This window comes from Glycine soja, chromosome 2, assembly GCF_004193775.1.
Source record: "Glycine soja cultivar W05 chromosome 2, ASM419377v2, whole genome shotgun sequence".
Lineage (NCBI taxonomy): Eukaryota > Viridiplantae > Streptophyta > Magnoliopsida > Fabales > Fabaceae > Glycine > Glycine soja.
The window spans coordinates 7,910,662-7,926,045 of record NC_041003.1 but is presented as its reverse complement, the minus strand read 5'-3'; the positions used below and the strand labels follow the sequence as shown (position 1 = coordinate 7,926,045).

The 15,384-nt window shown below is 30.2% G+C and overlaps 1 protein-coding gene across 2 annotated transcripts; it reads right to left on the bottom strand.

The window, feature by feature from the left end:
- Positions 1 to 11,455: 11,455 nt before the first annotated feature.
- LOC114385019 (peptidyl-prolyl cis-trans isomerase FKBP19, chloroplastic-like) lies at positions 11,456 to 15,185 on the bottom strand. 2 transcript variants are annotated; one of them, XM_028344950.1, is made up of 11 exons: positions 14,856 to 15,181; positions 14,735 to 14,774; positions 14,503 to 14,637; positions 14,270 to 14,355; positions 14,120 to 14,170; positions 13,597 to 13,677; positions 13,467 to 13,511; positions 12,562 to 12,617; positions 12,049 to 12,124; positions 11,827 to 11,971; positions 11,456 to 11,733 (listed from the first exon to the last, which is right to left on the bottom strand). In XM_028344950.1, exons 1-10 carry the CDS (start codon positions 14,925 to 14,927, stop codon positions 11,894 to 11,896), a joined length of 720 nt encoding a protein of 239 aa, XP_028200751.1. In that variant the 5' UTR covers positions 14,928 to 15,181; the 3' UTR covers positions 11,456 to 11,733; positions 11,827 to 11,893. The 2 variants fall into 2 exon arrangements, with proteins under 2 accessions (XP_028200751.1, XP_028200759.1); XM_028344958.1 differs by lacking the exons at positions 11,456 to 11,733; positions 12,562 to 12,617 and having other exon boundaries at positions 11,835 to 11,971; positions 14,856 to 15,185.
- Positions 15,186 to 15,384: the final 199 nt, after the last annotated feature.

The window sequence follows — 15,384 nt, the reverse complement described above, 5'->3', positions numbered from 1 at the left end:
AAGTCTAGTTAGAGTCTTAGTTAAAGAATTAAAATATTTTTAATGAATTTTTTTTACTAACAGTTTCTTACATATAATTTTTAATATAATTCTATGTACCGTTATTTTTGTTAAAAAAATTACACACTATTCCTTATTAGTACTCTTATAACACTACTTAGTAAGATATATTCTATATATATTCTCATAGTAAAAACTGACAATATTCTTAAATTTGATATAAAATATTTTTAGGTATGGGGCTGGGTTACTTAACTAGCGCGGAATAATATTTTCTTTTGGATTAGATAAATATAAGTGTGACACACACACATATATATATATATATAAATAAAAGTATGTTAAACACAGTCATCAACTAAAATATAAGTGTGTTTTTTTAGAAACTTTTTGTCTTTGAAAATATGCATGTAACAATTAATTAGCGATATAATAATATCGGATTTTGATTTTTTTATTCAGTGGTACCTTAAAATCTCTTACTTTCTCAATCTTTTTTCTTTTAGTCACCTGATACTACAAAGGGTCCCTTAGACAAAAATGAATGGATAGTTAATAAGGTACAACAGGACATTGCCTACATAAAGTGATTCACGTGATAATCGATCCCTAACGTGGTTGACGAAGTTTCGATGGATACTTCCCCTGCTAGATATTTGGCTAGCTATACTACAAAAATTACTTTTTACGCCAGTTATAAGATAATTGTTCTAGCAAGTAGCGTTTGTCATTATTGTTGAAAAAATTGTAATTGACTACATACATTCTAAGACTGTTATTGAAAACCGTCTTAGAGTAATAAAATTTACACTGATTTTTATTATAAAACCATAGTAAATCAAAATAAAAAAAGAACAAAAAAAGAAAACAAAATTTTAGAGCAATTACCTTCTCGTTGTAGCTTTCGCATTTGAGCCCCTACCCTTTTCAGTGAACCTGCACCCCTCCGTCTCTGTAAAGATTTTCTTTTTTTTTTTCTGCTTCCATCACAAACACCACATCAACACACACATACATAGTCTTGTTTTCTTCACTGTTTATTTTTTTAATTTATTATTGTAGCATGTTTCTCTCCAATTTGTTGCATAATTCATTTGGTTTTAAGTGCCAAAAAAGATCGTTGTAAAAAGTAATTTAATTTTAACGACGTTATATATAACGACAATTGACAACCGTCGTTAAAAATATTTATTAATCGTCATAAAAAATCCTTTTTCTAATAGTGTAGCTTTAAGAATGTTTTGTTTCCGTGGCCCGTCTCTTATGGACGTTGGACATAATATTCTCACTCTTTCTTGTTATATTTTTTATTAAGTATAATTTTTATATGTCAAATTGTCAACACTAAGTATAAATTTTATAACTTATAAATGAACTTTAGTAACTTACTCAAAAATATTATTATCAACCCACTCCTAATTTATTATTATTAATATTACAATATTTTTAAGTTCAGATGTTTTTAATAAGTAAATTATGACAAATTTTAATTTTAATCTTTCAAAAGAAATTATTGACGATTTTAGTATCTATAAATTTATTATTTAAAATTTTGTATCATCATTTAGTAATTAATTACATAACACATTTAAATATATCACGTTAACGATCATGATCAGTACTACGTAGCATATGCATGTAATATATGACATATAAATATATATGTCACAATATTAATAAATAATAATAGGAATTATTTTTAAAAGGCCATGGCCCAAAATATATGTCACAGATACAGAAGGCAAATGAATAAATAAAATAATAATATATATGACATAAATATATTTCCATTCATCTTCAAATCATTATTTTGACCTTTAAAATTATGGAATCATGCTTTCTCATTCTTTCCTTCTGCACTTTGGCCAATAGCTGCAAAACTCCCGGTATCCTTTTATATATATATATATATATATATAAAATTTTCATTACTGAGCACCACAGTAGTCAATAATATATGTCACATTATTAATAAATAATATTAATAGGGATTATTTAGCAAAATTCAAATTAAACAAGTTGAAAGATTAAAATCAAAATTTATTATATTTGACTAAAACATATTATATTTGACCAATTCAACGATTCCCCACCTCCCCTAAGAATATTATTTGCTTGGGAAATACTAATTGTTAGTTTTTGTGCATGATCGTGCTTCTAAGGTATTTGTTTTTTAGTTTATATGACTTCTATGACTAATAGGATGCTTTTTGGGTAACTAGATGGCCAATATGAGATGATAATATCATAATACGGTGATTGCACGCTGACAGTTAGTAACATTACACAATCACATGCGAATAACAACTGTGCCAACAAATGCATGTTTTGGCACACACTAACACTTCGTAGCTGCATGCATGCAGATACGAATTGAAAAGATTAATCCCCCAGGCCACAATGCATTGGTATGAAACGAATTATGACACAATTATGTTCCTTTGTGATACTTTTTTTGTTCTTTATATTGTCTTTGAAGTTTAAGCCCCTTCGCTTAAAAAAGTGTCTGTGGTGTCTTGACTTGATGCAGCAGACATAACTGCATTAATATTCGATTGTATTAGGCTCCAACAACACCTGGGAATCTGGGATTAAAGGGCATTTGGAAATTTATGACATCTATGATTATGATTTAACTATATCTCAAATTAAGACCTTCTGGACAAACTTTGACTCCTTCAAAGATAGATTTAGTTTTAATTAAATTTGCGGAAAAAAAAACTCTCTCTCTCTCTCTTGAATTTGATAATGCCAGAATGATTACGTTATAACTTCTATTTTATATTAAAGTATTCTTAAGGTATAATTTATTAATCAACTACTTCTGAAATATAAAGAAGACTGCATAGTACATTAATTTCCAAAAGATAATTAAGGATATAACTTATTAATGTAACCATTATAAAAAAAAAGTTGGACTGTGTTAGATAATTATGACTAAAGATTGTTTTAAAATATATTGATAATTTAGATTGTTAACGTACTTCAATTAAAAATAAGTATATACACATTAAGATGTCACTACTACAAATAACGCATTCCACGACGTGGATTCAAAGTCGGGTGTAGAAAACCGCTTTGGTTTGGGGGTGGTGGTATTTTTGTAAATACCAATAATATTTTAAAGACGATTTTTGCGAACCCGTCTTTAAATAATATAAAACAAATGTGGTTTTATGCGAAACCCGAATTTAACTCTGAGTAATTTAAAATTTGACTCTTCCTTTCCTTGCTTCGCGCAGTCTAGTGTTTCCAATGTCTCTCTCCTATTCCAATGTCTCATCTTCCTAGGCTCTCGAGAAGACGCGTCCATCTGCGAAACCAAACCCGCGGAGGCTTCTAGGTCACCTTAAACCGAGGCTACTCCCTCCATGACTTCAGCGGAACAACATGTGAAGAAGTGAAAGCTCTACAAGCCTTTACCAGAACCGCCACCGTCTTCGCCGCCGGAATCCAAAGCAACCCCTTCCTCTCCACAAAGCGTACCTACGCCGTCCACTCCCCCACTGTCTCAGGAGGATATTCTCACGAAGCGGCAGAACAAGGATGAAATTCGAAGTGCGTAAGAAGGCTACAAGCAGATTAAGTGTTGCTTGCTTCGGAAAGACGCTCGCTCCTCCATGTCTGAACTCGAACAGAGTTATTTCGCTCTCATCACTTCTTCCAGAGGTAATAACCTTCTTTTTTCACTCTTAGCGTTTCTTACTATTTTTTTACTGTCAATGTATAACTTCATCCTTAAATGTGTAACTTCTTTAATAGTTTGATTACCTTCTATTTATAAGATTAAGCAGTAAGTTTTATCTTCATCCTTTTTAGCTCTTCATTGTTAACCTCGATCTGGGTCCGCTTTTATTTTCTTTAAAGTTAAACTCAATATCATAAAACAGCTCTGTTACTAATTAGTAATGGAAATAATTTCTTGTACCAAATTTAGTCACTACTTTATTAGTTTTAGTAGTGATTAATGATTTTTATAGACTATCTTTTATAAACCAAGATTGTGAAGAATTATGATTGTATTATTGCGTTTTGATTATAGTTAGGATTAAAGAGATATGAAGTCATATTATGAAATATGGCTTGTATTTAGTTATGAAGGTTTGTCATTGTCAAAACTTTCTTAGATGAACATAATTTTTTCAAAATCAATAGGATACCAATTAGTTGGTGCTTTTGAATTTCAAGCCATTAATTTTCTGGAAATCATTGTAAATTATTGTTCAATTTTTACCTTTTTTTCAGCAAACTAGCCATTGTTACTTTTATGTTTAATAAATTTACTTAGTCAAGTTCTCTGCATTTTGGGTCCTATATTTGCTCCAAAAAATTAATCTCTGTCTTGTGTTGAATGCCTACTTGTGCAATTGTTAAAACAATATACTTATGTTGTCCCTTTATCTACAGTTCATAACAAGATTGCCATCTGTGATTCTTTGATGCATGCGTGATTGATTTTTCATTTTTCTTATAATGCAATGTTCAATTGAAAGGATTTGGTTATTTATAAAAATTAATTGACTTGGTGTATTTTATTTTTGAAGAGAATATGGTAATATGCTTTGAAGATCAGGAAACAGGGAGATGCTTGAAAGAGATTCCCACTAAAGTTAATAATTTTTCCACCAAAATGTACAGTGAAGTATCTTAGTTGTATTTTATTACCATGCTTTTGTTTTAAATTGTTCTTATAGAATAAAAAATTGATTGGAAGCACTTTTACCTTCTATATTTTATATTTAAACCATAGATGTGATATGCCTAATTACTTCTATTTATGATGTGATTTTTTCAATTGTGGTTTAATCCAATTTTAAATCACATCATATTTTTGAAAACTCAGTTCACATCTCTGCCAAGATATTTAGAAAACTACTTGAATATATATATATATATATATATATATATATATATATATATATATATATATATATATATATATATATATATATATATATATATATTTACAAATCCAGTAAGCTATATATGGTGATTGACTTTTCAGCAAAGATAAACGGGCCATTTTGATATGCAAGAAAATTCATTCACTGTGAAATTTCTTTTTCACTTTAGAAAATAACTCCATACATGATGTGCTTTTGTTCTTGCTTGCTTACTATTTATTTATTCGGAAAGGGTCTACAATCAGTTATGTATCAGTGGATTCTGTGCCTTTTAGTTATGATGACTCTCAACACAGATAGAATTGCAAAACTTTTTTGATGTTGAACATGTTGAGATTTTCTTTGAAGCTATTAATATTGTATTTTAAATTTAGCCATGTGATATGATGCATGAAAAATTCTGAATTAATTCTTCAATTCATTACCATCTAGGATCTATAAACAGGTATAAGAGGTGTCCATGTATGGCTATATCCTGCTTGCATTGGGAACAATCTCTCATAAATCTATTATTTAACTGATAATCATCGTTGAGTCTTTGGCAATGATAGCAATAAAACTGGGTTATTGGTTTATGGCAATGATAGCAATGCTTTAGTTTGAAGTCAAGAAATTTCCTTTCATTTCAAAATTTAGGCTTTGCTTGCTTTTTAGCATTTCCTATGTTCATTTAATAAATATTAAGGAAGCATGAGAGAATAGATGTGTTGAAAATTCAAAACTCTGGGCATCTGGGATGGTGATTGTCATTCTCTCAAGTGTATGATTGACAAGAGAAGGTGGTGGTTCTCTGTATTCAGTTTTGTTTTCTCCTTGTTATATTATTTTTTTGGTTTTTGTAATTTCTTATTATTTGAAAAGTGTCCAGGTATGAAATTGAAGTTACCAAGATATGATAAAGTAAGGATGCTTGGTTTGAAGCCCCTTCCAGTTGACGCACTAAAGGTTGTTGATCCCCAGGTTAGAATTAATTTTTTCTTTCTCAAGATCATACACATGGAGTTTATGATACTAAAGGGCTGACTATAACAATTTGCTAGAGAATGGCGCTTACAAGTAGGTTTTTTTAACATCCTCTTTCAAAAATTACAAACTGTGTTCTGAACCTGGTTGTAGCATCCATGTATCTTTGTGTTAAAAAATGGTGCAACATCTACCTTCTAATGATTGAAGCTAAGAATTTCCATGGTTTGCCCTCTCCAGGTGAGAGATTTTGTTTCACGCTACCTGCCGGCATATTATGATAGAGCACTGCTAATTTAAATATTTAACACAGTATAAATAAGACTTCATTTTAAAACCATTCATTAAATTAAAATAATTATATGTCAATACATCCACGTGTTTAATGGTAACAAATAAGTTAAAAATAAATAAATAAAAATAATACACACTAATAATTAATGGATATACGTAAAAGAAAATAGTCCAATTTTAAATATAAATTTATTTGATTACTATTAATATAGGTAACTCATAGAATGATTAATTTGGATACTTTATAAATGATAATTTCTATCTAATTAATTCAATTTTAATTTAAAAAATTGGAAAATCATAAATTATATCAAAATTTATTTTTATTTCTTTTTAAAAAATATAACTTGCAATTAAAATTAATCAAAAAATTTATAAAAAAATACACAACTAAGCAGGAGATGATACCTCTTGCATACAATATAGTAATTTCAATAATATATTTTTTCCTGTTTGCAGGTGATGATGGCTCCGTGGGCTAACAGCTAATGACATGGTTTTGGGTTTGATTATAGCTAATGTTGCTATTTTTTTATTGTGGAGGATAGCAGATAAAATTTTTATGATAAAGAACTTTACTGTGAGTTTCTTTATTTATAAATTTTGCTCAACTTGATTTTGCCACACTTGTAGATGTTATTTGCCTGACATTTGCTTTGTATGTCACTCCCTCCTTTATCGTTGATTATCCTCTAGGTAGAATTAGTTTCCTTATTTCCTTATTATCTCTTAGGATTGATTATCATATTTCATATTATTTCCTTATGCACACTTTGATTATCAATGCATTCAGTCATGTAGATACCTGGCATATGGTTTAATTCTCCTTTATATATATATATATATATATATATATATATATATATATATATATATATATATATATATATATATTACTAATATGACCCCTTTGAGTTGCTACGATGTGTTAGGAATTAAGTTTTTACTATATGTTAGGACTAGGACCTTTTAACAAACTTACTTTTTTTTACTTTTATAGTTTTACTTCACATTTAATTATAATTAGAAACTCTAATTTCAAAAATCGAACGCAGCTCTTTTTTGTTATTGTTCTAATTTGAATTGGTTTACCTTGATAACTTGTGATGACATTTATTATTAATTCATATAATCTAAAATTACATTCAAATACCAGCTTTTTTAAGTGAATTTCTACATATACAAGTCTCACATTAAATAAAAGCCACGAAGCTTGTTGTCACTATCGTTCCATTGTTGCCCGGCTTTTAGATAATTGTCTTGAATAAAAAAAATTATTTATACTAACATTTTAACTTTTAAAATAAAAACAATCAAACATAAATAACTTTAAAACTTATTTAAACCCAAATAAAAATTCACAAAGTTATTTTTATCTAAAATCACGACTTAATTATTATTTTAGTTCATAAATTTGAGATATGTGATTTTCTTGTCCTAAAATTTAAAATTGTATTTTTTTAAACACTAAATTTTGATAAATTATTTTTTTAATCTCTAACATAATAAAGTAACATTTTATGATGATCTTTAACTGAAATAAATTAATTTTTATTTTTTAATTGCTTAAATTAATTTTAAAGGGAACTAAAAAAATAAAGGTAAGCTATATTGATGCATGGCTTATTACATTTGTGATTATACTATTACTATACTTAGAGCTGATGTTTTCTGTAGCAGATATTAGAAATGCTGATAGTAGTTTTTGTCTGTTTAGTTTCTTTTAAATTTACAGAGCCTCAGTTCATGTGATTTGAACTTTCATTTACCATGCTCTTATAGGTTTTAAAGACATTAATTAAAGATGCCTAATAGATATAGAAGTTACAATCCACTAATGCTTGCTAGAACAGGTGATGCACCTACCAAAATAGGTATTAGGGTATATGTAAACACTAAAAGGTTGACACTGACCCTAAAATTTTTACACACTCTGTTTGTTGATTAAATTCTCCTGTCCTGACACTGCATTATTGATGAATCATGACATTGAGTTGTTCATTATGCTTCCAGTCTCTTTCTTGGTATTCAATTCTACTTATCTGCGTGTATTTATTTATCCCTTTTATACATAACATGATTGCCAAGGATCCTCGATTTCAAAGAATACTATGTACTTGGACCTATGGTGATGATTGCCTTATTGAGAGTTACTCAGGTCTGATATATTTTTATGAGCTAAATGCTAAGGAGCATTTGGGAGCAATTTCGTTGTTAAGATTAATTAATGATTTTTCAGGCTAGATGACAAATATATAGTCTTTTTACTGTTTATTTTAACATGTATTGCGATGTTGGAGAATGGGAAAACAAAACAATTTTATATGGGACCATGATATTTTAAATCTCTTAGCAGTGTATGATCATGTAGATTAGTAAACAAAATTCTACCACCATTAAATCCCTTATTTATTCATGGCTTAAGAGATGGATATTTCTGAGTATTAGTTGTTTCATTCTTACAGTTTATATTTTTCTATTCAATTAAATATTCATTTAGGTTAACATTTTTTTTAGAAATACTTTCAAATAAAAGTAATTTTTGAAAAAGATTATGATACTTTTTGTGGTCCACCAATGTATGCCATTTAAAGATACCAGAGAAAAAAAAAAGAACAAATAAATAAATACAAATAAATCCAAAAAAAAATATGAATACAACGACAGTTCTTATAGTTGCCTTAGGATATGATGTGAATCTACGACGGTTGTTTAACAAAACGATGTAGAATGTCGTGCGAAACTAAGACGATTATGGATAACCGGTGTAGAAAGTGTATTACCGCTTGACATACTAAGACGGTTATTTGGATAACCGTTTTAGTATACCACATAAAAGAACATCATTTTACGACGGTTATCCAAATGAATCGTCTTAAATATCAAATACTTTTCACAACGGTTATAAAATAACCGTCGTAAAAAGTTCAATTTTCAACGACAATTTTTTGCAATTGACGTAATATTTTTTTGGTATTTTACAACGTCTGTTTACACAACGGTTCAAAACCGTCATTATATGCCCAATTTAACCGTCGTAAAATGTCTCTTTTCCAATAGTGTGTCTATATGCTTATCAAATTTCGACCATATATATATACACCAATTGGTACTGGTTAATTTGTAATTCTTTTTGTTTAGAACACAAGTACCATTTATGAGAGATAATTATATCTGAACTGAATAGAATTATTATGAATGATAATTTTTAAAAAATATTTAATGCAATTATATAATGGATGATTAGTTGATATGTAATTTAATTAAATGTATTCATTATCATAAAAACCTTCTGATTTAACATAAAACCATCTATTCGGTTGTGAGTATGTATGATATTAAAAAGAAAAAATTACACTGGCACTCCTTCAATTTTTTTCAAATTACACATAAAATTACTCTCTTTTTTTTATTCCTACACTATTTTTTTAATGCTTGAAAATATCACTCTGCGCACCCTCATATATTATACTAATATTTCCTACAAGGAAAGTTAGTGTGATAGTTAAGAAAAAATAGGGAATGCCCATATAATTTTACAGGAATAATTAATGTAAATCTCTCTATTTAAAATGATGGGAGTAATTTAATGAGTTGAATTTGCATGCTTCGTCTAATTACTAAGAATTAAATTCATATTTCACATGGACCTATATTTAAGCTCTGTTAATAATATAAGGATTTTGTTAATGAACGATATATAAGTATCTTTATAAGTAATTTATAAAGTTTAGAGATTTGCTTTAATCCTATGAGCTCAGAAGACTTAATTTAACTAAACGTTTATTAAAAAAAAATGGTCAAGTTATTTTTATGATTTTATTACTTTTCAAAACATTGTCCAATCACTCTGTTTAATCATATTCTTGACTTGATCTGTCATGACATGAAGATTCACCAAATGCAATCACAGAATCGCATGTCGTCTTTCAATTGTTAATCCAGAATTTGTTGAAAAAGACAAATTTGGTAACGTTATGCGGCACGAACGGAACCGCGTAATTTTGGAGCTATGCTTCAGTAAATTTAAAATATTATCCTTCAGATACAATATATATATATATATATATATATATATATATATATATATATATATATATATATATATATATATATATATATATATATATATATATATTATCCTTCAATCTGCTTAACATATTTTTATCTGAATCCCTACATTGCGATTCTCGATCTTACCGAATCCTTATTATTTATGTTTAAATTTTGCCCCTCTTTTTTTCATGCTTTATTTTTTACAATGAACAAGATTTGAATTCAGAACCTTGTGCAAATTATTCAAACCCTTCAATTTAACCGATGCTAATGAGTTATTTTTGCATGCTTTAATTTGTTTTTATCAAATGTTTATTTTTTTTTACTAGAAATAACTTATTGCATTTCATTCAAAATAAGATCATACATACAGGTTAAAATAAAAAAATGCAGTAATTAGCATAGAAACGAGGTGCTCTTGCAAAGATGTGAACGACACGATTGACTTGCCGCTTGATAAAACTAACCTTATAGATCAAATGTTTTAAAAACTAATAATCCAGAACTTAATACTATGAACCTTATAAATCATATTTAAACTTTTTTGAATAAAGGAATTTGTTAATGTATAATGATTTAGGACATGTTTGGTTAACTGTTCAAAAAGTACTTTTGAATGCTAAACATAGTTTGGTTATCCTCAAAACTATGTGCAACTAAAATTTTGTCTGAAAACTACTCAATTTCGTAGTACACTAAGTTATTTTTGCAAACTCAATTTACTAACTTAAATTTAACTCAAACTTAAATTTACAAGCTTTAATCTAAACATGCATTTAGTGTTTAGAATAAATATGTTAGCAGATATAGTAAGTTGTTGCAACTACGGTATTTTTTTTTCCTAATGCGATAAGCTTGCTATTAAAACCAATCTTGTGTATCTATCAAAACTCGTTTGAACTGGAGTTGGTTTCTCCTTTTACTGAGGTTAACTAGAATACCATGGTCGTGGGTGTGAAAGGAAAAGTGGTGCTAAAAAATATTCATTAGGATTATTATTCTATAAATTAATAAGACTGTGTTTGGCAATGACATGACTTGATTTATTCAATTTATGACTTATAAATCAGACAGGAAAATGGAGCAATGAATTACTTATCCAGAATGTTGAAGCACCTCAAGTACAATGTTGATGCCCAGATTTAACACTAATGTTTAATCTTGATATTTAAGTGTAATGGGAAAATCACCCATTTTCACTGAATTATGTTTAGTTCTCATATTACAATGATTATTGCTTTTCTGCTAACTATTACTAATTTCTAATTGATCATATGATGCTCCATCCCATGTACTTACAGTCTCATACAGTATCCCAATGTTGGGGGAGAATTGCTTTGAATGCCTCATATGTTACTATTACTAGAGAAACCAACAACGAAGACCATAATATACTTACTATTCATAGCATCTATTCCCGGGGCCATTTGACGCAAGCATCAAATATCAATATTAACAAAATTTCTACAGAACAGTTGTTTGCATGCATCCTCTTATCCTCTGTAAATAGGTAGACCTACAACCAAAACACAAGATACTAAAAATAACAATAAGGCATTAAAAATTTAAGTCAATTGTGGCTCTTAATGCTTAGGACAGGGAAACTAACCTCAATGTTCTGACGGTGATATTTGAGAATCAATTCAAAATTTGATCAATCAGTTCAGTATAATCTTCTACAACTCAATATCAAACAAGAGAGTCTTATCTATCAAATCTTGGTTCCTCAACACAAAATCCAAGGCTCGTTGGCCCTGTAAAAATATATTTGCATTGCATTTTCCTCATAATCCATTCAGATAGTGGATGAACATAGATATTCACTTCTTACCGAGAATGTTGTTGGTCTTGGGTCACTCTTATTGAAATCATTCTCAGGATATCCAAGTTCCGGGGGCACAATTATCCTACATCATTGATAAACATAATGAAATTTGTATATCTCTCCCTATACATTTCTTTCCATAGTATATGTATATGAACCCAAAATACATTTGTGTAGGTTTTCTATCATATTCATATTTTTTTCAGGATTAAAATGATTTAAATAGAAGATTCTGAACTAAATATTCCCAGTGATTCATAATTTTAACTTATGAATGTTAGGATGTTAAGTTCCCCAGATTCAGAGTTAGAATTAATAGAAGTTGCAGTTCAATAAAATAATATTATGCCTCGTGGACTTCCAACTGCTAATTGTAGGTGTGATATGCATGGAGCTATTTTCCAATTGCATGTTAATCAAAATACTATTCTTCACTAAAGAAATGAAGTTCAGGCTATTGTAATGGCAGGAAAGAACTCTAGAATGCATCAAATATTTCTAGCAATATAGATGAAACACCTTCTAATGCCCCCAAGAGCCAGGCCCGAAACAACCTCTTCAAAAGCTGGTATTACCTGAACATTCAAAGTACATAAGAGATCTGTCTTCAAAACAGAGTTGCAGAACCCAAAAAATAGAACACAATTGAGCACCTAATATGTTTTCGGCATCCATCGATAATGTCCATTGGCAATTTCAAAGTGAAGCATTACATCAAGAAGCATGATGTAAGGGATATAACTAAGAACTATTTCAAGGTAAACAAGGAATTAATGTTCCTACCAAGGATCTGTTTACTTTGATAAGGGAGTGAGATAATTTTAGTGAATTAACAATTGTGATGAATTCAATTGAAAACAAGTACACAAAACATGTTGTATGGCACCCACATGAAGCATCTTGTGGACAAGGGAAGACAATGCCCAAGCAGGGTTTAATCCCACAGTCAAAGGGCACAGGACACCTTGTGGTCTGGCCGAAAAAGCATGCCATATCTATCACACAATTTTGTTATAGGAGTGGAACCAAAGAATACCTTTGGCCAAGAGTAATATATGCATTAAAGAGTACAGATAAAACAGAAACACAAGGAGCTAACACTTATTTTCACAAAGGAGGTTTCAATCAAGATCCTTCTCTTACATCGTATCGATTACCAAGAAGAAAATTCTAAAACCCCATTTCCAGTGGTGGAAATAAAAAATTACTAAAAGAACATAAAATATAAGATTAATTTACAAAAGAAATAGTATTTTAATCCAAGTAACCCTAAATAGTTAAGACCCTCTCCCATTCTGGATCACTTGGTTCACACATAGCAACAATGTAAACATTGTTCATGAAATAGCATTCACAATGTATAACAAAGATCCTAGTCAAGTTGCAAGGAACTAGTTTAATCATTAAATGACGAGATCTCTCACCTCATTATAACCTATTTTGAATTTGACAAAGTTCTTGTCATCGCCCTGCATGATATAAAAATAGCACAACAGGTGTGTAATAATCAATCACTCCTATAGTATCCAGTTAGAAGATTCAAAACATTCATACCTCAAAGGAACCACCCTTGGTTTTATTCTGTGCTTCAAATATGCGGCCATAATAACCTCTGGTGTAGCCATCCCAGTCTACCTGAAAGAAATTGGAAGACCAAAGTTGCTTCAGTTATTTTAGTTTGAAGGGAGAACAATAGTGTCAAGAACAGGATGTGGATCCCTTGCAGTTGTAAAAGTAATTGCAGTGAGTGCAGTTGCAAATCTCACCATTCAAAACTATTCAACACTATTTTTCTATCCACATTTTATTGAACTCAATAAATTTTAAGGGTTTAGATTTGTTTAGACTCCACTGGGAGAAATGCAGCCTACTCTTCTTTTCTTCACTTAGTTGTGAAATTTGTCCAAAAGCTATCTCATTATCCCATACAAAATCATTCCAGTGCATTGGAAATTTTGAGCCTTAGAATGCTTCAACTTTTAATTAACTGGCTAATATCAGACTTGGAATTTCTAAACCAATCAACCGTAACAAAAAAATTAAATAAAAAAAATGTTGAAACGATTCAGAGCATTACCACTACTGTCTCACCCATCTTGGGTTTGGGGCCATTCCCCGGTCGCAAGTCCTGCATTCATGATGTACATAAATTAATTAAAACATTAATAATAGAAAACATGCTTAATTAACCCATGGTCATGAGTATTTACAGTTACTACTACATCACCTTATATTGGAGTCCTGATTTAGTTTCAGCGTAATCTGGGTATCGCATTTTTGTCTTTCCATAATCCTTCCCTCTAAGCGCTGGCACTGCATTCACATTGTGAATTCTTAGTAGCTATGCATATTCTTATTTTATACTTTCCACATCAACACGTGGCTCAACACAACACAGCAGAGAAAACACACAATAGCATCATATTCAAAAATGAAAGATGGGTTTTTATAGAGAATTACTATCGGCAAATTCAGCTGCCAAAGAAATTCCGGTGAGTGGAATGTTGCACAAGGTTCCGGCAAAGATGCCTATGGAAGAGAAAAGCATCTTTCTTCGTTGGAACAATGGCGCACAGCAACAACTTGCCGTCCTGCCTGCTAACATGGTAGTAGAAATGAGAAAGAGAATGGAGCATACTCAGCATAGTACTAATAAGTGATGACTGGAAAGAAAATTGAACAAGTGGCACACCGGAAGCGGAGGAAGAAGAATCGGAGATATTTTTGGGGTCCTGGAGGGGAGAAATAAAAATCATTGGAGAGTGCGGCAATGGAAAGAAATAGGAAAATTAATGAACGAAGAAATTGCGTACCAGAGATTGAGAATTGAGATTTAGGGAGGGAAACATAACTAAGAGATAAGGACATAATTGACGCCATGGCATGGCAAAACTTAACAAACAGATGCGCGAGAGAGAGTTGAGAATTGGGTTTGGGGTGAGTGGAGGAGAAAACTTTGTGCTATTTCATTCCTTTTTCTCGCAGCTGATTGACCAAAGTTACTTTGTGGATCCCATGCTCTCTGCGGTGTTAGTAGCATTTTCTAAAAAAGGTCTAGGTGAGTAAAGATCCTCTCCATGTACGTCGGTCCTACACAGTGCATGCGTTTTTTTCTCCTGAAAACCCCTGACACTGTCTATGTACATTAGTAAATCGTTGTCTGTCCCACTTTTAACAATCTATCTATATTATACAAACAAGGCCATGGCGATGCTTATGTATGCTTACGTGGCCGTGAAAGTGCTAACGTGTCGTCATGAGAAGCGTCCCTATTCCCGCCTAAAAACGTCATTGTCAATGTGCATTTATTGTTTTATTTTATTATTTTATGATTATTTTATT

Excerpts from the sequence above, each read along its gene's own strand:
- LOC114385019 (XM_028344950.1), bottom strand. The coding sequence starts at position 14,927 with ATGCCATGGCGTCAATTATGTCCTTATCTCTTAGTTATGTTTCCCTCC. Across the intron at positions 12,618-13,466 it reads TCAAAATAGGTTATAATGAG|GTAATACCAGCTTTTGAAGA; the intron begins GTGAGAGATCTC and ends TTGAATGTTCAG. Across the intron at positions 12,125-12,561 it reads GCTCTTGGGGGCATTAGAAG|GATAATTGTGCCCCCGGAAC; the intron begins GTGTTTCATCTA and ends TCAATGATGTAG.